This window comes from Heliangelus exortis, chromosome 4 (genome assembly GCF_036169615.1).
Source record: "Heliangelus exortis chromosome 4, bHelExo1.hap1, whole genome shotgun sequence".
NCBI classification, from domain to species: domain Eukaryota; kingdom Metazoa; phylum Chordata; class Aves; order Apodiformes; family Trochilidae; genus Heliangelus; species Heliangelus exortis.
This window is the reverse complement of record NC_092425.1, coordinates 9,385,091-9,407,047: the sequence shown is the minus strand read 5'-3', so window position 1 is coordinate 9,407,047 and position 21,957 is coordinate 9,385,091. Positions and strand designations below refer to the sequence as shown.

Here is a 21,957-nt window from a genome sequence, read left to right as displayed (position 1 = left end):
CATTCAATGCTTCTGGTGTTTCAATGACTTTTTTTTTCCACAGTGTTTCAGAGGACACCAGTATCGATCTGTAGATTTGTGTTGTGTTTCTTGGACTCCACCAAAATCAGTTCTTAGTATTCAGCAGCACAGGCTTTTCCTAAGCAGACTGAGTTTGATTTATCAGTGGAAGCTCTTAGGAATACAACAAAAGTGCTTTCATGTGTTTTGGTCCATTTCATCATCCTTATGGAGACCCCTTATTTCATCATCAGGATGGTCCCGCATGCATCACTCCAGCGAGAAAGTGGGCGGGGAGGGTGCATGGGCTGGGTGGCCTTTCTGGGGAGGGGGGGAAGATTCCAGGGTCTTTGAAAGCAGAGGGAGATTTAACAGACGGTAGGAGACACTAAGAGGGAGTGTCGATATACTTCCAAACTGGGCACTTCACTTGCTTTTTGACTTCCTGCAGCCCTAAGCAGCCCCTAAGAGTTTTCGCCGACCCTTACTCAGGGTGCAGGGAGCATCAGTTTGTCTCTGAGCTTGTAGAAAGCTCTAAAGGATGGATACGAACGGGTCACTCTCACAGGTGAATCAGAAGTCAAACGGGTGCCTTTTCCCCATGAAAATCCCGGCACCCTTCTACCCGCCCATCTCCTGCAGCAGCCGCCTCCCGCAGAACGAGGAGAACCGGGGGTCCACCGGCGCCCAGTGCAGTCCCGGCAACTCCGGGGATCAGCCGCGCCTGCTCCGCTGCCGCGGCACCCTCCCAGTTTCGGTTTCCTTTTTCCCCGTCGGGGAAGGGCTTTCCCGGCGCTGCCCCGCCGTGCCCCGGCCGAGCCGAGCAGTCGGGCGGCGGGCGAGCGGAGGGGATGGGGGGGCGACGGCAGGAGCAGCGGCGGCAGCGGCGTCGGGGCCTGGGGAGAGGCACCCCGCAGGGTACTGGAGGTACCGACCTGCGGGAGCGGTGCTGCGGAGAGGGCGGCGGGGGTGGCCTGGGGTGGGAGCCTCCTGCTCGGGGGTGGCTAGCGCCCTGCCCGGGTTGGGAGCCTGCTGCCCGGGGGTGGCTAGCGCTTTGACGGGGGTGGCTAGCGCCCTGTCTGGGGTGGGAGCCTCCTGCCCGGGGGTGGCTAGCGCTTTAACGGGCGTGGCTAGTGCCCTGTCTGGGGTGGGAGCCTCCTGCTAGCGCCCTTCGCGGGGTAGGAGCCTTCTCCAGAGGGCGGCTCTGGGGGAGACCCAGCGGCTGCATGAGATGCTTCTGGAGCAGCGTCCGGGGAAGCCTGGAAGGAGGCAGCCCGTGCCGGGGGACAGGCATGGATTTTCCTCTCTGGTTACATGTTGTGATTAAGTTGGGGAGGTGTGGGAAGGGTGGACAGTGAGTCTCCAGAGGTGTTAGGTAAATCAGCGAAGGCTTTGCTGATGACTGCGTTTCACGCTTGGGCATCCGGGATCTCAGGGGCTTGTGCTGCAGTAGGGCCACGGACGAGGAGATCCGGTACGTCAGGGTCAGGCAAGCACCTGCAGCCCATCAGTGGCAGACGAGAAGGGACTTCCTCCTGCTGGAAGTAGGCAAGGTGTGCATTTTCTGTCATTGCTTCCTCACTGTCTTGTAAAACATTAGACTTCAAGGCATCCCATCCCCAGGGCTCTGACAGATCTGGATCAGATACTGCAGGAAGTGCTTTATCTCCTGAGGACACTCTCCCCAGCTGTGCACCAGTAACAGAGTGTGCTTCTGCTGAGGTTTTGCTGATTGTCTTGGGAGCTGCTGGTATGGCAGCCCATGAGATGGAGAAATGTCTTTTAGTGATAGCTGGAAGAGTCATCTGGCATCAAACCGAGCAGTGAGCAGGATACTGAAACCCCAAGGGGCCTGAGAAAATAAGTTAAACAAACTTGTCTCACTTCTTTCTGAGGATCACAAGGTCTTGGTGGTAGCACAGAGAGATCTAGGGAAGTGGGCCAAGATGGTTAAGATGCTCTGTGCCTTAGGGTGACCATGGTGCCTGTCTGTATTTGTTCTGCAGAAACCTCGCAGTCGCAGAGGGATGAGAAGGTTCAGTGTTCAAACCATGATGCAACACATCTGCTTGTACTCTCCCCTGATGGGAAGCTTTCTGAACAGTGGACTACAACTTCAGCTGGATGCTCTAAGACAAAGTAAGAAGTTTGTGGAGGGGTGGAGGTACAGATGGTGTCGGTCAGAGATGGTTGCCTATTTTTCCTAAAGGTAACCTATTTCTTCCTAATAGACTAAGGTGTGTTCCTGTTGTAGAGAGGTAACTGAAACACACTCATTCTTGGTACTCAAAACTTCATCTTCCTTTGTTACCCAGCAATAAGTGTGCTGATTTTGAGAATAACACCAAGATCTGAGGTGCCTGAGATGCACACGAGACAGCTTTCTCTCAAGCTTCATAAGGATTGGTATCATATACCAAAGTGATGCAGATGCCTTGCAAACCACACAGGGCTTGGGAAAGCTGTGGGTGAAACACCCAAACACATCTGGACCTTGCCACCTTTTGGTTAAGCTGTGAGGGTAACCATCATTTAAAAAATAGCACAGCAGTTTGCTGTGGGATTTTCTCTTAACTTGCCCAGGACTGAGTCTGCTTCTCTTCCAGCTTCCTGTGGTGCAAGCCAGAACCAAATCAGTTAGCTGCACCAGGCTAGCACAAGAGCAGGGTGAAGCAGATAAGGCAACCTGTATTTTTCCACATAGTTCCTGCTAAACTTGCTAGGATTTGGTGATCTTCTTCCTTTACTTTGTCTCATGGCACAGCATCTATCTATTTTGTTTCATTTGTTTTGTTTTGTTTTGTTTTCCCTTATTGTTACAGGCTGGTGAAAGAACTGGGAACCCACGATATTGTTCAAATAGCATGTGGGGACGAGCACGCCATGGCGCTCTCCAGAGGTAGCCTCTTGCAAGAACACTTTTCCTCCACATGGGAGTCACGTTACTGCAGGCTGTCACGGTGTAACACTGGCCCGGCAACTAAACCGAGCGACAGACGCTCTCTATTAATCTCTCTCCCCTCCCTGATAAAGAAAGGAGAGAGAATAAGGGAGAGAGACTTATGGGTTGGAAACTAAACTACACAACTTTAATGAAACAGTAATGATAAATAGGAAAAATTACCGAATATATACAAATATACAGGAAAATTGATACCACTTTCCTTCCCCTCTTTTCCCCCAATAGCTCTCACGTCACCACCGAGGCTGCAGGGCAGCCCTGGGAAAGTCCAGGCTGGAATCCTGGAGTCGGCAGCAGTTGGGAACTGGAGGCAGGAACACACAGATAAGGGCTGGCACGGATCAGGAGCACAGGCAGAGGAATGGATGGAATCCTTCCAGGATGCTGGGTTAAGGAAGGGAAGCAGGAAAGGCAGGGAAGGGCAGGCAGCCGGAAGCTGGAAGCTGGCTTGGCCCTTGTGATGCCTCAAATTTATACTGAGTATGACGTGTATGGGATGGAATACTCTGTTTGGTCAGTTCTGGCATCTATTTTGTCTGTTCCTCCCCAAAGGAGGTTGCAGATGGGACCTCTTTATCCCTTCTGGAGGGTAACAAGTTCCTCAGAGCTGAGCAGTGTCCTTGGCTCTGCACACCAGTCTCTAGCAGTAACTATAAACATCAAGTGTTATCAGTCCTAGAAGCAGACACTGTCTGAGAAACTTGCTGTTAATTTCAGCAAGTGCAGCTACTTACAAGAGACTTAGCTGAAAGCAAAAGTACAAGACAGAAAATCACCTTGATCCTGACCCAAACCAGGACACAGGCTTGCCCTCAGAAGGGAGTACTTGAACTTGCACTAGTTGATGACACCATTAGAGAGTAATGAGTGATTGGTGGGGGACCCAAAGTACACTGTCTGTCAGTGCTGCCCTTTTCTCCCAGCACCCAGGGACCTGAAGCTCTGTCTCTCTCTGAGACAGCTCTGGTTCCTGAATGCTCCCTATCCACAAAGTGCCTGTAGAGCAGACGTGACCACTCTACTCTGTGGTCACCAGACCTTATCATTCTTAAGGCTGATTCTTACCATTCTTAAGCATCATTCTGAAAACAGCACTGATTTTGGCTCCTGCTCCCAAAGTGTGAAGATTCAAGGGAAGCAGTGAGGCTGAGCTGTTTCCTTTTGTTCTGTGTGTGAAGGAGGTGAACTCTTCGCCTGGGGCCACAATGATCACGGACAGCTTGGTGTGGGGAGCCCAGCCGTGCCCATCTCTCAACCACAGCTGGTGAAAAGACTAAAGGGGATCCCACTTGCTCATATTGCTACCGGAGGAGCTCACAGCATCGTTGTGTCACTCTCTGGAGCTGTGTACTCCTGGGGAAAGAATGAGTTTGGACAGCTGGGACTTGGAGACACAGAAGGTAAGGACAATAGGCTGCTTTGAAGCAGCAGTGGACAGTAAAGTCTTATGAAGAAAGTATATATGGACTAAGTTCTTTGTTTCCTGGTCAGGAAAGGCACACAGGCACAAGGGATTTAGGGGCTGTATTTCTAGAAAGAACATATAATAATTTTATGTGGCCAACTGGTTAGCATGGGCTGTTAAAACCATGTCTCAGAGGTCTCCTTACACTCACATTCTCTCTTCAGGCAGTGTTGCGTGAAAGAAATAAATTTTATACCTCTTTTTCTTTTTTAATTCTCTGTAAACACAAGGTGAGAAAAGAATTAAAATAGCACACTGTCTTTGAACCTAGAAGGCTCGAGTGGAGCTGCCTTACACAGACAGAACCTGAAGTCAGTGGGAACTGCATGAGTCCACATCCTTAAGAGTCAGGTATTTTGAGACCAGGTGCCTTTTGACAAGCAGCTGTGAAAATGCTATGCTTTGTTTTTAACCTAGTGTGAAGGAAAATAAAATACAATGAAAAAGAGCATTATGAAAAAGATACTCTCAGCTAAGTTGTAAATACACAAATTGCTGTAAGAGAGGCCTGAAAAATGCTAACATCCAACTTCTCCCCATTTTTAAATACTTTCTTTGTGTGAGACCCTCCAGTACTCTTTCCCTTTAGCAGTGCAATCTTCTTTCCAGACAGATACTGCCCATCATATGTTTCAGCATTAGAGCACTGGAAGACTGTGTTTCTTGCATGTGGGGCAGATCACACTGCAGCTCTCTCCAAGGTGAGTCTGAAATAGGAAGTCAGAATCTGAGACCTCACCCTGAGTGAAAAGATACACTGCTAAAAGTCAGCACAGAGAAACTGGGATGGCAACACCTGCTTCCATCCGTGTACAAAGATGATCCCTAAGGGATGCTAACTGAGCTGTTGTGAAAATCGGCTTTTTCTCAGGGTCCTGTCACCTGCACACAAACTTCTGGAGGAAGATGGTGAATGGGAATCCTGGGGCAAAGAGATGCAGACAAATTTCAGTATTTTCGGAAAATATTTTCTTTTTTATATCATATTGCAGACTTTAGAAAATGTGAACAACAGCTAACTCACTGATTAATTCTCTCATAAAAGTGAAATTCTCAAGAAACAGGGAGCTATTCTCAGGTGTGAAGTTTTCTCAGGGGCCAAATGATTTGGACAGAAGGCAGTGTAAGATTAGGCTTGGTGAAAAGTGAACTCTACTTGTGTTTGAATCAGGGATATTTTGAATCAAGTCCCATATAACATATTATGTCTTGCTGGCTCTCATTCTTGGTGGTAACCATTTGAATGCTGTTAATGCAGTGATCCTCTTGTTTGTTTCTTCATCTTCAAGGAGGGGTTGGTGTGCACCTTTGGAGCAGGAGGGGCTGGTCAGCTTGGTCACAACTCTACTCGGAATGAACTCGTGCCTCGTGTGGTGGCTGAGCTGTGGGGAGCAAGAGTTTCACAGGTTGCCTGTGGCAGGTGGGAAATTACCAGTAATGTGGTTTCTAAGGCAAAGGTTTTTAGGGGGATGACTGCAGAACAGTAAGGAGGGGAGTCACCAAGATGTTCACATCCCTGTATCCCAGCAGGTCAGCACCATCAGAATACTGTCCAGTCTTCAAGTGTAAGCCACTCTCCTGCCACAGCCCCGGTGAAAGCAGAACCCTCAGCCCATGGGGAGCAGAGGGAAAGGGCTGCAAAAACCACCAGCAGCCCTTGGGTTTTGCTCTTTTAAGAAATGGTGTACTGGGTTCCAAAGGGCAAAAGACTGTCTGAAGCCTGTGTTGGGAAAGTCACCAAATCCCCATCTGCTTTGACAGGCAGGTGGATCCCTACAAAGAACTGAAGAGTGGTGATAATTATAATTATATAACAATAATCCAGTTTCATTCTGCCTTTCTGGAACTGGGCCAGAAAAACCTCTCAACTTTCCTGGGCTTTTTATTAGTCTTAGCAGCACAGAAGTTGTGTTTTTAACAGAATGGCTTCAAGCTAGCAAGGTATAATGCTTTATTTTTGTATGTGGAACCAGGGTAAATCACAAACATTAGAGGACAGTGAGTTCATATGTCTCTTTATTGCTAAATGTTTATGCAAGGAAGGGTCCTGAGACGTTGGTTAAAGGGATTCTGTAGCTGGACTCTCAGCACTTTCAAAGACAAGCCTCAGCTATTCACTCTGGAAAGATACCTGTACTTTTTATTCTGTCTATCCCAGTGGTATTAGCTGATTATGATGATTTTTCTTTTTCTGAGCAGTCAGCATACCCTGGTCTATGTCCCTTCCTTGGACAAAGTCTATTCATTTGGTTGTGGTAAAGGAAGACAGCTGAGAGCTGAGAGAAAGCCTCATCAGTTGATCCCACTTCCCATCAATTCACCAGTGAATCCTGGAAAATCCTGCCACGGTAATGACCAGGTGCACAATCTGTACATGGTGCTTCCAGGGAGATGTTTGCTTTTTTTATTTCATGTTTACACTGAGAGGATAATATGATGTCTCATGATTGCTTGGCCACCCCAATAGAGTCCAGCAATGGGTAATTCCAGTTGCTGCTTGATTTATCCTCATGGGTAATGGCCACATACCATCAACTTTTAGACAGAGAGCTGCTATCTAAGGGCTTTTTTACTGTTCCACAGCACTGAACTCTCTGAGGATAATAACTGCCTCTTCCATTGTTCCTTTGAAATATTTTTATTCTTTCACAGAAAATAATGTATCAGAAAAGGGGACTGAAATTACTGCAAGAGGAAACAAAATCATTGCTCTTTGCAAGAAGGACAAGGTATGTGCATGTTTGATCATGACTACTCCTTTTACCATTGTTCACAATTCTGATGGAAATATTTGGATTTTCCATCCTGCTTTTTTAGCACTTTACATGTACATCTCTTGCAGATCTTTCCATGCTTACCCAGAAATTAACTTTTATTGCCATCATCTACCTGTTCTGTGATGGATGCATCTAGATGACTCTGGATGACCATAAATTTGTTCATACTAAGGCTAAAATCTTCTTGTAATGATTGGCTTGAAAAAAAGAATCCCATCTGTTAGACCTGTAATCTTGACAATATTTTAATGCATTTCACACAGAATTCCTATCTGAATGGAATTGCCACTCTGAAGGATGAAGATGTGGATGAATGGGTTTCTAATTCCAGTCCACAGCACTGGGAGCATATAAAAAAGTAAGCCAGGAACATGGTATTTTTTTTTCACCTAATACATGATTTTTTCTAAAAATTATTACTCTTTGGAGACTACTGTAGAAAGTGATGTTCAAGAATACAGCTGACTCAGAATCTTGTGCCAGCACTTCTTACCTGCTTACAAAGATCCCATTCCTGGACGGGTTCCTCATCCCTCCTGTGCTGCAGTGCCTTTTATTTTGTGTAACAAACAAAAAACCAGATAATATCCCAACCCATCAGGAGAAGATACCTCCATCACAATGCCCACTATCACACAACACTGCTGGCATAAGGTGCTTAAGCAAGTTCCCTTCCAAGGCCCAGGAGAGCAGAGGTGGGTTGCTGGAGATCAGTAACTCCTTAAATACAGTGTCTTCTGCAATGCTGAAAACTGGCACTAAGAAAAGTTTTATGTGGTCAGGAGTAGACACACTGGTACACAGGATTTTTGGTCTTTCAGAATTAAAAACCTGAAGCTGCTACTCATGTTGAAAGGACTGACTTTGGTTTGGTTTTTTACTATCAGGAATATCAGACTGATCTTTTCATCTGAGGCTTGCATCAACGGGAGCTTCCTGGCCAAAAGGTAGTGCATGCTTAGATGTAACAGAATATAGTGGCTGGATGCAAACTGACCAGAAAGTGTTATTTTAGGACACATATGTAAAGAAGATCTGTTGTACCGGAATTTGTGGGAAGCAAGTCTGTGTTTTTCAAAACCCCTGTTAAATTAAGTTATTTATCCCCCCAGGCCTGTTGAAATCTGCTACAGAAGCTCACATTTGACAGCATCCCTGGTGTTATTTAAAAAACATGTAGATATGGCATTTAGGGACATAGTTTGGTGGTGAACTTGACAGTATTAGGTTTACGGTGGACTCAATGGTCTTAAAGGTCTTTTCCAACCTAAATGATTCCATGATTCTATGTAATATTGTCCTTTAGGCAATATAAAGCTCCCAAAGGATCCATAATACCTCCTCCCAGCATTGGAGAGTGCAAGTTGTTTTAGGATGAAAGGCAGGAAACCTACCATTAACTGTGCACAGCTACACAAGACAGGAAGGAGAGAGTATTATTAATCAGGTCACACCACACTGAGGCCATCTTCTTATCTGGACATCCATAAGTCGATGGGTCCAGATGGAGTGCATCCAAGGGTGCTGAGGGAGCTGGCGGAGGTCATTGCTAGGCCACTCTCCATCATCTTCAATAAGTCATGGGTAACAGGAGAGGTGCCTGAGGACTGGAGGATAGCAAATGTCACTCCAGTCTACAAGAAGGGCAAGAAGGAGGACCCGGGTAACTATAGACCGGTCAGCCTCACCTCCATCCCTGGAAAGGTGATGGAACAACTTGTTCTTGTCACTATCTCCAGGCATATCAAGGACATGGCGGTCATCAAGAGCAGTCAGCATGGTTTTATCAAGGGTAAATCATGTTTGACTAACCTCATAGCCTTCTATGAGGAAATTACTAGGTGGATAGATGATGGAAGAGCGGTAGATGTGGTTTATCTTGATTTCAGTAAAGCATTTGACACCGTCTCTCACAGCATCCTTGTAGATAAGTTGATCAAGTATGGGTTTGGTGATCAGGTAGTGAGGTGGATCAGGAACTGGTTGAAAGGAAGGAGTCAGAGAGTTGTAGTCAATGGGGCAGAATCTGGTTGGAGGGGCGTGACTAGTGGAGTCCCTCAGGGGTCGGTACTGGGACCGGTGTTGTTCAATATATTCATCAACGACTTGGATGAGGGTATAGAATGTACCCTCAGCAAGTTTGCTGATGACACTAAGCTGGGAGGAGTGGCTGACACACCAGAAGACTGTGCTGCCATTCAGAGAGACTTAGACAGGCTGGAGAGTTGGGCAGGGAGGAACAAGATGAAATTCAACAAGGGGAAGTGTAGAGTTTTGCATTTGGGGAAGAACAACATGATGTCCCAGTATAGGTTGGGGGCTGACCTGCTGGAGAGCAGTGTAGGTGAAAGAGACCTGGGGGTCCTGGTAGACAAGAGGATGACCATGAGCCAGCAATGTGCCCTTGTGGCCAAGAAGGCCAATGGCATCCTGGGGTGCATTAGAAAGGGTGTGGTTAGTAGGTCAAGAGAGATTCTCCTCCCCCTCTATTCTGCATTGGTGAGGCCACACCTGGAGTATTGTGTCCAGTTCTGGGCCCCTCAGTTCAAGAAGGACAGGGAAGTGCTTGAAAGAGTCCAGCGCAGAGCTACTAAGATGATTAAGGGAGTGGAGCATCTCCCTTATGAGGAAAGGCTGAGGGAGCTGGGTCTCTTTAGTTTGGAGAAAAGGAGACTGAGGGGTGACCTCATCAATGTTTTCAAATATGTAAGGGGTGAGTGTCAGGGAGATGGAGTTAGGCTTTTCTCAGTGGTGACCAGTGATAGGACAAGGGGTAATGGGTGTAAGTTGGAGCATAGGAGGTTCAAGTTGAATATCAGAAAGAATTTTTTTACTGTAAGGGTGACAGAGCCCTGGAACAGGCTGCCCAGGGGGGTTGTGGAGTCTCCTTCACTGGAGACATTCAAAACCCACCTGGACACGTTCCTAGGGGATGTACTCTAGGGGGCCCTGCTCTGGCAGGGGGGGTTGGACTAGATGATCTTTCGAGGTCCCTTCCAACCCCTAGGATTCTATGATTCTATGATTCTATGATTCTTAGTACAGATGAAATTATACCCACTGGAGCTGGGGCTGAACTTTCCAAATATTTTCTGATATTAGCATGTTTTGCTATTCAGTCAGTGACAAAGAGCAGCTTCTCACATCATTTGGTGTGTTCTTTTTTGCCTTTGTGATAGAGACAAACATTTCAAAACTTCCAAAGAAGTCTCAGGTGTAGACATGTCAGAAGTGCTACAATTTTATGGAAAGATCAGCAAGAAGCCTGAAGTCTTCCAGGAGGTAAGGATTCTCACTATGCAGATACTGAGGACCTCTGGATTTTTGCATGAAACTTGGGAATTCTCTGCCAACCTAATTCATAAATTATTTTGGCAAAAAATAACTGTAGTTTTAACCTTTGTCTCTTTTTCTCCCCTCTGAAGGTGCAAAAGGGGATTGAGAAGTTACTGCCATTGTTGTCTTCCTCTCCCATCTCACCTGAAAATTTCAGACTCTACTTGATCTTGCCTTTCCTTCTGAAGAGAGATGATAGGAGCTCTCTCTATTCTCTCAGCCTGCTAGCACAAGCCATCACAAAACTCCAGCCAAACGCCCAGCAAACTCTTGGTAGGGTTTTGAGATGATAGAACTGAAGGATATAAATGCTTAAGCTATTTTCAGCTGTGGAGCAAGAGCTGGTGTCACCAATGTAACTTGTTCCAGAGTTCAGCCTGGAAAAAATGCTTTTGGTATAAGTGGGGACTATGCAGTGAGAAACAAGAAGAAAAAATATTCTCATTACTCTCATTGTCGTGCAAAATTAAGCCTTTTTTCGGGTTAGATTGTTTGGTAAAAAGAGAAAATGCAGCTTTATCCGAAAATGCAGCTATTTGCTTACTACCTGTGACGGATACTTCAGTTGCTGTATTTTTTTACAGAATGCCTGTGGTCAAATCTAGAAAAATCCATTTTCAGGGGGCTGGTCTTTCTATATCAGAGGGCTTCCGCAAGAGACGTGCTCAGAATTGGCTGGGGAATTTCCTATGAATGCAGCACTTTACAAATAAACCCCTGCGACGAAAACCCATGTGAACCAGAAACTCTGCAAATACTGCAGACTCTTTACCAGGTGAGGAAGTGTTTGGATCCTGCTTAGAGAGGGGGTGTCGGTACAGTTAGGGCATTTTAGCCCTTTTCACTTGAATTTTCTGGGGTTCCTTCTTACAAGGGACCGTGAGGCCTTGTCATTGGACGTTGCTTCAGCAATCCTTTTGGCTCTGCCCCAGCACAGCTTTGAAGAAATCTGGCTCTTAACATGTGCCTGGCTGACCCTCTATAGAAATGAAAATCTGAAGTGTGTGGTATCCCCTGGCAGGGCCAGGGATGATCTCTGTGGTGAGAGGAGTGTGTGCACTGATGCATGCAGACCTGCAGCACGTCCTTCCCCCTTTCCAGAAGCCAGATCCCTCACCCTAGGAACTGCACACAGCATTTAAAAGACATCCCACCTGTGCTTGGCACATTGTGGCTGCTACAGGAACTTGAAATACCTGTGACCTGAGAAATTTTCTGGGACAACAGAATTAGAGCATCTTTGGCTCTATATGAGCGTGGGGAAGAAAGAGGGCAAGAGCTGCCATCTTCTTGGCGACCATGCTGAGGTGTTCAAAGTTAGGCAAAGCCTGAGCACACACTTAGTATGTATCAGTTGTTTAAATTTTAAAATTTTAAATTTTTAAATTTAAATTTAATTTTTTTTTTTTTAATTTTTAAATTTTAAATTTTATTCAGAATTCAATATCCTTTTGGAATGCAGATTTAGGCCTTGGAAGTTTAGACTCTTGAATCTGTGGTTATCCAGAAAAATAAAACTCAAAAGTGCAGCAGGCTGACTCTTCTGAGAGTGGGGACATCACTGGGAGCCTTCCATGTGCACCCTCCCCCAATCCTACCTTTGCCAGGCAACACGTGAGAGTATGAACAGAGAGCTTCAGATTCTCCTGCAACATGGAAGACACTGAAAGTGAAGCCCACCTTTCCTGGTAGGGGTCCTGTTGAGGGGTTTTCATTGTAAATTGCCTTCCTGCTAGTTTGTATAAACAGCTTTCTCAGACTCCTCACTGCTGAGTGCTGTGCTGCTTGTGGGGTTTCTATTCTCCCCTTCTGTGCAGGGTCTCAGAGAGCCCTGCTGCTTCTTAGTCCTGTCCTGCCACAGACACACAGCTCACTGTGTCTGCTGATACCTCTTTTCACATTGTCTGTACCAATGCAGGTGAACACCAGAGCTGGCTTCAGACTACCAGAAAACTGCTTCCATATGTGGCAGGCTATCACTGCCTATGTGCTCCCCACTGCAAGAGTAAGTATAACACCTTAGCAGCACTGCAAAACACTTTTTCTGTTTTATTTAAACGAGCTGGTACACATGAAAGTCAAATCTAAACTCTATCCTGGTACATCTCAAAGACAGTGCATTGTCCCTAGTCCTCCAGGTGTTTTATATTATGCAAGCCATTTCCCATCCCAGTATTTTCTGGGCTTTCCCTGTAGCCTTTCCTGAGATGACCCTGGGTTCTGAGAGTCCTCCAGCAACCTAAGCAGCTCTATTTGTTTTGAACTGGTGATCAGTGTGAAAGAGCACCATGAGGGCTGTCTGCTGTACTTCTTGTTACTCTGGATTTTAATGTTTAATTAATAGGAATACTGTGAGGTCTCTCTAAACTTTTATGTAGAAACCTTATTGAGCATTTCAATTTCCTTACATTGAAAAACAAAGCTGTGGCAATAATAACAACAACAACAAAAAAAATTTAAAAAGGTTCATTTCTTGTTGACAGGAAGGAGTGAGAATCAGATGTTCAGTGTAATTGGTGTCACAGGAAGCAGCACGAAATGGGAGATGTGGATAACAGGGGCTTTCTTAGACAAAAATTTTCTGGCTTGGCTGGAAATTGCAGGGCGACCACCTAACTTTGTACAAATAAACTCCATTAGAGTGGAGGAGGAGGTTTGAAAGACAGTATAGAATCAAAAGCCAAACAGGACATCACCTGAGGCTGCTGCCTTATCACACTGGAGGTGTAACACTTCAAATTAGATTATTTTGTATACATATAAATTAGATATTTAGTATCTACTTTCAGTATTACAGATAATAAACCCACCAGTTTTTAACAACAATGTACCATAACCTGTGTGTCCAGTACATTTTCACGTGTTTTGGTTTAGCTGAATTAGAGAAGTTGCTATTAAAATCACTCCCCCTGTGTTTTATTCTTGGGGCACTGTAACACAAGTGTCTGCCTCCACAGACAGCTCAGATGGCTCCATGTCAGGGTTTCCCAGCCACAGAAGTGCTTGGATACAATATTTAGAGACTGTGCCTGCATTGGGGTACTCTTCATCTTTCAGAATACAGACTGGCAGTTCAGTCTGCAGGTGTAACCCCAAACTCTGATTCTGTAAGAAAAAATCAACAGGTCTTTTTCCTTTGTCCCTGTCATTTCAGACACTCACATGGAATCTGACCAAATATCCATGCATCTTTAACTTTGAAAACAAGCTCGTAATTCACAACTTCGAATGCAAGGGTCTGATCAACCCTTCTGGTCTTGTAAGTGTAGCCAGTATTTTTTTACAATTTAGGAGGGATAAACACACCTCTAACAGACTGTTACTTCCATCTTCAGAGAGTCATAAGAATGGTGCAGCAGCACTATTGGCATTTTCAAGTCAGAAGACACTGCCTTCTTGAAGACATATGGTCAAACATAAAGGCTGCATCGACAGAGCAATTCAGGATGATCTTAGAGGTAAGGGGTGAGGGGAGAGGGATAAGGGATAAGGAATGAGGGGGGAGGGGAGAGGGATGAGGGGTAGGGTTTGTTAGTTCTGAATGGATCACTGCAGTGTGCTTTGGGCTCCAGTGCTATTGGTAGAGGTGCTGCAGTATTCAGAACAAAACAACTACTCATCAAATGATTATAAAACATGTTTGTTGGGGGAATGTAGAGTAAATCTGGAAGGCAGACTCTTACATTCTTATTCCAGGTGGTTATCAAGCTTTGTTGGTGTAAGTCAAATGCAAGTGGCAGTGATATTTACTGTGAAGTTGCTTTGGAGTAATGTAATAGGACTGCTCAGGTAACTAATAACTGGGAAAGTCCTATAACTATTGCTGCTGGGCTGACTTTAACACTCCAGGCAAGTTTCCTGTATGTGAAAAAACAGGTGGCTGAGAAACCAGCCTTAGGCACCAGCAAGCAGCACAGCCACAAAAGCCATTTTGCTCACAGGAGATGCTGCCTGAGGGGGAAAAAAAAGGACAGTGCCATCGAGAGAGGTGAAAAGCCAATTATAATCCAGCTAGCTAATGCACTGCACTAGTTGTGCCTGAAAAGCTTAATTCCCATCCAGGTCCACAGGTGGAAGAACACATAAACCGGTATCGTAACAGGAAGGAGAAGGCTGTAGAAACACAAACTGTTTGTGCTGGTGCAGCCCTGTGGGAAGGCTTCATCTACGCTGGCTGAGTAGAACAAGCCTGCTAGGGACAGGAGGGGGACAAGGACAGTCAGCGTGGGCAGGGAGGGGAGCATGCCTCCTCCCCCGGCCATCCGCACCAGTTTACCGCAGTGGCTGGCGGCACCTCAGGGCTGCTCCGGGCTTTCAGATGGAGGCTTCTTCCGAATCATCCTGGCAGCCTCTGGGATCATGTTGGGGATGCCGTCGATGATAGGGTATGCAATGCCCAGCTCCTCGTTAATGAGCTCGTTGGTAGCTTCGTCGTACCTGGCCGGGCAAATCAGGGAGAAAAACAGGGGAAAAAAAAAAAAAAAAAAAAAAAAAAGGAAAAAAGGAGTGGTAAATAAGTTGGGTTTGCACTTCGGCATCCGCTCTCTCTCGACTCGGGGCAGCAGCAGGCCGAAGGCGGGATGTGAGATCTGCTTTCCCGCTGTAGCGGCCCTGGCCCGGCCTAGCCCCATCCCCGCCCCTCACCTCAGCGGCCGCTTGGAGAGCGGGCACACCAGGAAGCGCAGGAGCGACGGCTCCAGTGGCTGCGCCCTCGCTGACCCTGACCCTGAGCCCGAGCCCTGTCCCTGTCCCGGGCCCTGTCCCCCGCCGCTCGCCGCCCGCCTCAGCACGGCAGCCGCTCCCCGCAACATGGCGGCTCCCCCGGGGGCACCGAGCACCGCGCCGCCGCCGGTGCTTCCGCCAACCCGCCCCGGGCTGCGCTGCGGTGCGCGCGTAGTGGTTCCGCCTTCTCTTCGCTGTCCCGCCGGCGGTGCTGGTGTCGGTCCCGGTCTCCCTGACGCTATGGGTGTTTCGGGACTCGCAGGTGACATTCGAGGGCGAGGAGGGAATGGACGAGGGCGGGCTGTCCCAGGAGCTCTTCAGCATCGCCGCCAGGACCCTCTGCGAGCCCAGCGCCGGGGTCTTCCGCCGTCTGGCCTCTGGGCTGGTGTGGTTCCCTCACAGCCAGGTGAGGGCCGTCCCGCTGCCCCCCCGGGGAATCGGGGAGTTGGCCCCGGGAAAGAGGCACTCACAGCTTTTTAAATGCGCTTGGTTTGTTTTTTGTTTTGTTTTGTTTTTTCCCCAGGCCTGGAGCTGTGAGGACACCTTTATCCGGATCGGGACACTGCACGGCATGGCCCTGTTCAACGCACGCCTGTCGTCCTTCCCCTTCCCCAGGGCTCTCTACAAAAAGTTGCTGGGCTTCCCACCCACCCTGGAGGACCTGGAGGAGATGTGGCCGGCTGTAGGCCGGTAAGAGCAGAGCACAGCCCCAGATTTGCTGGGAAACTTTGTCCAAGGCAGGTCTGCTGGCTTGACAATCATAGAATCATAGAGTTGGCTGGGTTGGAAGGGACCTCAGAGATCATCAAGTCCAACCCTTGATCCACTACCACTGCAGTTCCCAGCCCATGGCACTGAGTGCCACATCCAGGCTCTTTTTAAATATCTCCAGGGATGGAGAATCCACCACTTCCCAGGGCAGCCCATTCCAATGTCTGATCACCCTCTCCCTAAAGAAATTCTTTCTAATATCCAACCTAAACCTCCCCTGGCACAACTTGAGACCTCTTGTGCCCTCTTGTCTTGCTGAGAGTTGCCTGTGAAAAGAGACCAACCTCCCCCTGGCTCCAACCTCCTTTCAGGGAGTTGTAGAGAGTGATGAGGTCTCCCCTGAGCCTCCTCTTCTGCAGACTGAACACCCCCAGCTCCCTCAGCCTCTCCTCATAGGATCTGTGCTCGAGTCCCTTCACCAGCCCAGTTGCCTCCTTTGGACCTGCTCCAGCACCTCAATCTCCTTCCTGAGCTGAGGGGCCCAGAACTGGACACAAGCTGTGGCCTCACCAGCGCTGAGTACAGGGGCAGAATCCCTTCCCTGGACCTGCTGGCCACGCTGTTCCTGATCCAGGCCAGGATGCCATTGGCCTTCTTGGCCACCTGGGCACCCTGCTGGCTCATGTTCAGCTTCCTGTCAATCCAGTGCACAGGCAGATCCCCAGGGACGTGTTGTTGTGGAGGTGCTGGAAGCCACAGGTTTCCAAGGCAGTCCGTGTCTGGGGCACACATGTGGCTCTTGAGCTTGAGGCTCAAGAGTAAAAAGCCAAAGTAAAAGTGCCAAAGTAAAAAGCCAAGCCCCAGGGCTTGGAAGGGGTCAGATTTCTACTCTATACAAGTTCACTCTGTGACTTCAAACCACTTTTTTCAAACTACCCCAAGTTCAAAACCACTTCGAGCTGTAGTTTGGACTTGGAAGAACTAAACACCCAACTGCTATTTTTTTTTCAGTTTCAACAATGATATTATACACAAGCACAGTGTCACCATATACTGTGGTTGTGGTAAATCTGAGAACCTGCACGCAGAGCTTCCACATGCTGGGAAAAGAAATTTTGGGCAGATGCAGCAGGAAGAGGTGCTGCTGCTGCCAACACAAAGCTTCTAGACCCTTGTAGCCCACCTTCCACACAAGTTTCTAGACAGCTGTGAAGATGAGAATCTCCTCCCTGGAGGCAGTGACTGTGCTGAGGTGCAAAAGAGCCCTCAGTGGACTCAAAAGTCAGGCTGCCTGTGGAGAGCACCTTTGAGAGGTGCTGCACCCCAAAACAGTTCTCCCAGGTCATCCCACTGGTCCCCACTTAATTTCCTTACTAGATGATATTTGGAAGAATGAGGCTGTGGTCCAAGGCCACTTGCTACCAAACTTTGTGTAAAGTTTCCCTACAGGGTATGGGGGTGGACTCACCTGCAATACTTTGGAGTAAAGGCATTTACTCCATTTAAATGGCATTTACTCCATTTAAATGGCAGTGGTGGGATTCTGGGGTGTGAATCAGTTTAGGGCCATATATGAAGGTTCTTTGTGAGTCTAGGTGTTCCTTATGTTTATGCATGGAAATATTGCTTGTCAAAGGATGGTTTTCAGTGGACTTTGGGACTACATTGATTGGTTGTCTTTCTTCTCTCTTTTCTTCCCTTTTGTTTTCCAAAAGGAATCTTCAGGCAATTTTGGAGGAAGAATGTGATCAAATCCTTGAGAGCCTGGGCATGGACTTCACAGTAAGACATTAGTGTGCCCTTCAGACATGCCAGGCATGTGACCAGGCAGGATAGTGTCTCACTTGCAAATGACACAACTTGCCTGTGCACTCAGAATAATAAGAGTGCTATGACAGGCCAAGAATGATAGATGTAGCACATCTATATCTGCCATATGTAGATATAGCACCCAATGTTCTCATTTATTTGCACAGATAATGGAAGAAGGAGGTCCCATGGTTGCTGTTGAACTTAAAAAAAATGGTGCCAACATTCCTGTCACTAAAGATAACAGGTCAGCTTTAGTTTTATATTTCTTAGCCCGTTGTCTTGTTATTATTGTACAAAATACCATATTTATAGCCATCCCCATATACTCTTAAAAAACATTGAACATCAGCATTGTGATGTCCATCCTAGTCCAATAGCTTGTGTGCTTTTGGTTCTTGCTTTGTGTGCTGCCTGTGTGCCAGACATTGGCAAATTGTGCAAGCAGTGGGTAAGAAGGGGATCCTTGGACATCCTGGCATCTGCATATGCAGAGCTGGCTGGCCTTACCAGGGAAATTCCTAAGAAATGTATAAAATGCCCCTGAATTATATTTTCAAGAAAACACAGACAGTTTGTCTGGGAACTCCAGCCATAGGTACACCTGTTTAAGTTTTAGGGGTGGTTTTTTTTGGTTTTTTTTAATGAGCAAAATATTTCCTGCTTAGTTACCTGTATGGAGTGCATCTTGTGTATAACAGAGAAGGAGCCATCTCTCAATAAGGTATTGTGTCAATATTGACCTCAGTACAGGGGACAGAGAGAAATTTTGTGGACTGAGTTATGCAGATGATCTGCAGATGGTGACCCAGAGGGGCACTTGAAAGGGCTGTTTAGGAAGCTTGAAGGGTAGCATTTACATTTTGAGTGCAATGTCACCAGACAAACCTCCATGACATATAGAGAGGAGAGGGAAACAGTATTGATTAGCAGCTGTGCAAAGATTTATTTCGATTTTTGGGTGATTCTTGGGAATTCAGTGGAGTTTTGCTGAATTTACATCATATAGGTCTGCTAGGTTTCCTTTTAATAGTGAAGTGTCTGACAGGATTTCATTGGAGTGTTTACATGAAATACAAGGAGTGTTGTAAAGAAAAAAATCCATGTTGGCCAGCATGCTCTTGTATTTATGATACTCCTCCCAGCTTGATTCAGTGAAGAAATAATTCCCAGTGATGATGGCTCTCAGTAAAGACTGAGTCCCTACAGGAGAGCAGGTCATATGGAATAAGGAATAAGGTTTTCTGTAATGCTCCTTTAAAAAAAACACTTTATTGTATTTCTTGGTTGATTCAAAGTATCTTTGCAGGAAAGAATTTGTTGACTTGTATGTGAATTACATGCTCAATGAATCCATACGGAAGCCATTTGAGGACTTTATGCAAGGGTTTTTAAGAGGCTGCCCAACTCAAAGCTGGAAGATGTTTCTCCCTGTAGAGCTTCAGACTGTTCTCCAGGGAAAGACAGTTGACTGGCATCTTCTGGAAAAGGTATTAGATACAAGCCCAGTGTATATCTGCTGAGCATAAACTCCTGACCTGTTCTTTCGTAGTGTTTGTAGGTTATGAACAAAAAAACCAGAAGCTCAGGGGGCTTTTTAAAATTTTTTTATTTGTATTGTTGTTTTGAGCCTGTTTCTAACCTACTCCTACAATAATAAACGGGAGTAAAAATCAAGTTATAGCTCAAGGATTGCTGATTTGAAAAACAAAATGAACAAGCAGATTCCAGACATTAGGGGGATTTGAATATCTGTGAACAAGGTTATAAAATATATCAGATAAATTGTTGTTGCTTTAAATAAAAGTCGAAATAGCAAGAATTAACTGGCCAGTTTTATTTTTATCTTTGACAGAATACGGTTTACCTTCACTACCATCCGTCAGATAAAATCATCAGGGATTTTTGGACTGTGTTTCACAAGCTCCCAGAAGAGAAAAAGAAAATGTTTTTTGGTAATATATGACGAATTTAAAACTTTTCATAGCCCTTTTCTCTCCCCCATGACACTCGTTTCAGATGCTTGCACATGAAAAATACTGCAGTTCCAAACAGCTCTTCAGCACGCTTCCCTTCCTGCCTCCCCACCACATTTTTTAGTGAAAGCCTCAGAGAGGTGACACAAAGAATTGCACACAGTTCTCAGCATTCTTGCATCCCTTGAGGTTTGCCCAAGTGCATCTGACTGCCTTGAACCTTGCAATTGCTTTGTCCTTTTTGGTTGTCAGTTGTTGGTCAGGGGCCCCAACTTCTGTGAGCAGACTATACTGATAAAAGCAGTTTAGCCTTCTTGAAGACTTCTAGCTCATCCTTTTTAACTGTACAAGGTCAAACCTAGCCTGACCTTTACATCCACAAGGACTATATAAGTAAAACTGAAAGAGGGCTTATAATAACTGTGAATCAGCAAGAGACTTTATTATATTCAGGTTCAAATTCAACAAAGCAAAATAACTAGCTTATGGAAATAGCAAGTGTTTTACTTTGCTTATTGATCTTCATTCTCTGATAACATTATGTTGGTTATTTTTTTTAAATTTGCTAACTTTTTTTTTTTTCCCCTTCAGCTTTTTTGTCAGGATCTGATCAAATCTCTTCCTATGGCCCGCAATGTTTTGTGTTTTGTATTGCAAATCCTCTTCTACGAGATCCAGATGAGTATCATCCTTCTGCTAATACCTGCAATCACACTTTTTACCTCCCCAAATACAGCCATAAAAGAATACTCAAGGAAAAGTTGCTCTATGTCATAGAGCATAATGAAATGTTTGGCATGTTGTAACTCTTGTTCATGAGCAACATAAAGCAAAAATAGGAAAGCAAATCCTTGTCATATTTTTCTCTATTTAATCTCTAATTTACTGCTTTATGCCCTGTCTGATTTTAACTGGGTTTAGAAACACTTGAGTGTATATGTTCTCTGAGAGTTCATGTTTGATTATAAAAATCAGCTTAGAGAAGGTGCCTGATTGTTAGATTGTAAAGTTAGGAAAGAAGAATCCTATTTAATATATTTCTAAGAAGCAAGCTGATAATCGAGCATGTTTATGTTGATGTGCTGCACTGTGGTGGTCTTGTTCAGTTGGTGAACTTTAAGCAACAAGGATTCTGTGAGCTGTACATTACCAAACACACAGCCAGTACATGCTAAGCAGTCATCATTGCAAGAGGAAGCTAGGGAGAAGTTTTCATCTGTAGTAGTTGAGGATTCTCCTGGGGAGCAACTAGTGCTTAGGAGACTGCTCCTACAAGCTGTGAATTGAAGGAGCAGTCTGTGCTCACCTGAATATGGCCTTTGACTTACCTGGGAGAAGTTCTTGACATAAGGATTTGATCATTCCTAGACTTTGTCAAAAGCTGTATTTGTGTAGCATTAATGGACTTCTTCTTATTTTGTGTGATATTTGCCATGCTTCTTTTTATTTTCTACAGAGATATTTGGTAATTAAACAAAATTCCAGTCCTGCAGAATAGCTCTGTTTTAAAGAACCCTGAGGCTTGCAGGGCTGCTGGAAGCTCATGGCTGAAACAGTGCAAACACTGGCAGGACATTGACACTGTCAGGCAGGATGTAAAGGCAGAATGTTTATTTTTCTGTGTATTTTGTTTTCTGTGAAAGTAAAACAATCATGATTTTTCAGCAGCCCTCTCCTCTGTTCTTTCTTGTGTTAAATGTATGTATCAGTGGATATCATATTGTAGAATATACAATGGTTTTGATTGGAAGGGACCTTAAAGATCATCACAACCCCCCTGCATGGGCAGGGACACCTCCCACTAGACCAGGTTGCTCAAAGCTCCATCCAGCCTGGCCTGGGACACTTCCATGCATGAGGCATCCACAACTTCCCTGGGGAAACCTGTGCCAGTGTCTAAACACTCCCACAGTAAAGAATTTCTTCCTAATGTGTAACTTCAATGTATTCTTTTAAAGTTTAAAGCTGTTACCCCTTGTCCTATCAGTATGTACCCTTGTAAAATGTCCCTCCCCAGCTTTCAGCTACTGGAAGGCTGCTTTTAGCTCTCCCCAGAGCCTTCTCTTTTCCAGGATGAACAACCCCAACTCTCTCAGCCTATGCAAGCAAGATTTTTTACTGTGTTGAATTAAATGATGATTAATTAGATTTCTGCATCTGTAGTCATGTTCTTCCCTCATTATGCAGCTGCTTATGCAT

General features: G+C 45.8%; 3 protein-coding genes across 5 annotated transcripts; 1 reads left to right on the top strand and 2 right to left on the bottom strand.

The window, feature by feature from the left end:
- Window positions 1–755: 755 nt before the first annotated feature.
- On the top strand, window positions 756–21,906 carry LOC139796307 (probable E3 ubiquitin-protein ligase HERC4). The gene is made up of 23 exons (XM_071744254.1): window positions 756–927; window positions 2,007–2,139; window positions 2,823–2,899; window positions 4,141–4,362; window positions 5,037–5,128; window positions 5,717–5,847; window positions 6,627–6,775; window positions 7,080–7,156; window positions 7,468–7,562; window positions 8,092–8,151; window positions 10,384–10,486; window positions 10,630–10,813; window positions 11,125–11,315; window positions 12,459–12,545; window positions 13,647–13,808; window positions 13,897–13,998; window positions 15,525–15,668; window positions 15,786–15,952; window positions 17,689–17,755; window positions 17,950–18,029; window positions 19,092–19,272; window positions 19,638–19,737; window positions 20,350–21,906. Exons 1-23 carry the CDS (start codon window positions 852–854, stop codon window positions 20,562–20,564), a joined length of 2,895 nt encoding a protein of 964 aa, XP_071600355.1. The 5' UTR covers window positions 756–851; the 3' UTR covers window positions 20,565–21,906.
- Window positions 5,382–15,411, bottom strand: PYURF (PIGY upstream open reading frame). Of its 3 annotated transcripts, none has more exons than XM_071742890.1 (3): window positions 15,185–15,379; window positions 14,817–14,977; window positions 5,382–5,809 (listed from the first exon to the last, which is right to left on the bottom strand). In XM_071742890.1, the coding sequence occupies exons 1-2, from the start codon at window positions 15,349–15,351 to the stop codon at window positions 14,836–14,838; spliced, it is 309 nt and encodes a 102-aa protein (XP_071598991.1). In that variant the 5' UTR covers window positions 15,352–15,379; the 3' UTR covers window positions 5,382–5,809; window positions 14,817–14,835. The 3 variants fall into 3 exon arrangements, with proteins under 3 accessions (XP_071598991.1, XP_071598989.1, XP_071598990.1); XM_071742889.1 differs by lacking the exon at window positions 5,382–5,809 and adding an exon at window positions 14,525–14,729 and having other exon boundaries at window positions 15,185–15,411; XM_071742888.1 differs by lacking the exon at window positions 5,382–5,809 and having other exon boundaries at window positions 12,570–14,977; window positions 15,185–15,410.
- On the bottom strand, window positions 12,570–14,802 carry PIGY (phosphatidylinositol glycan anchor biosynthesis class Y). The gene has a single exon (XM_071742891.1). It carries the CDS (start codon window positions 14,800–14,802, stop codon window positions 14,569–14,571), a length of 234 nt encoding a protein of 77 aa, XP_071598992.1. The 3' UTR covers window positions 12,570–14,568.
- Window positions 21,907–21,957: the final 51 nt, after the last annotated feature.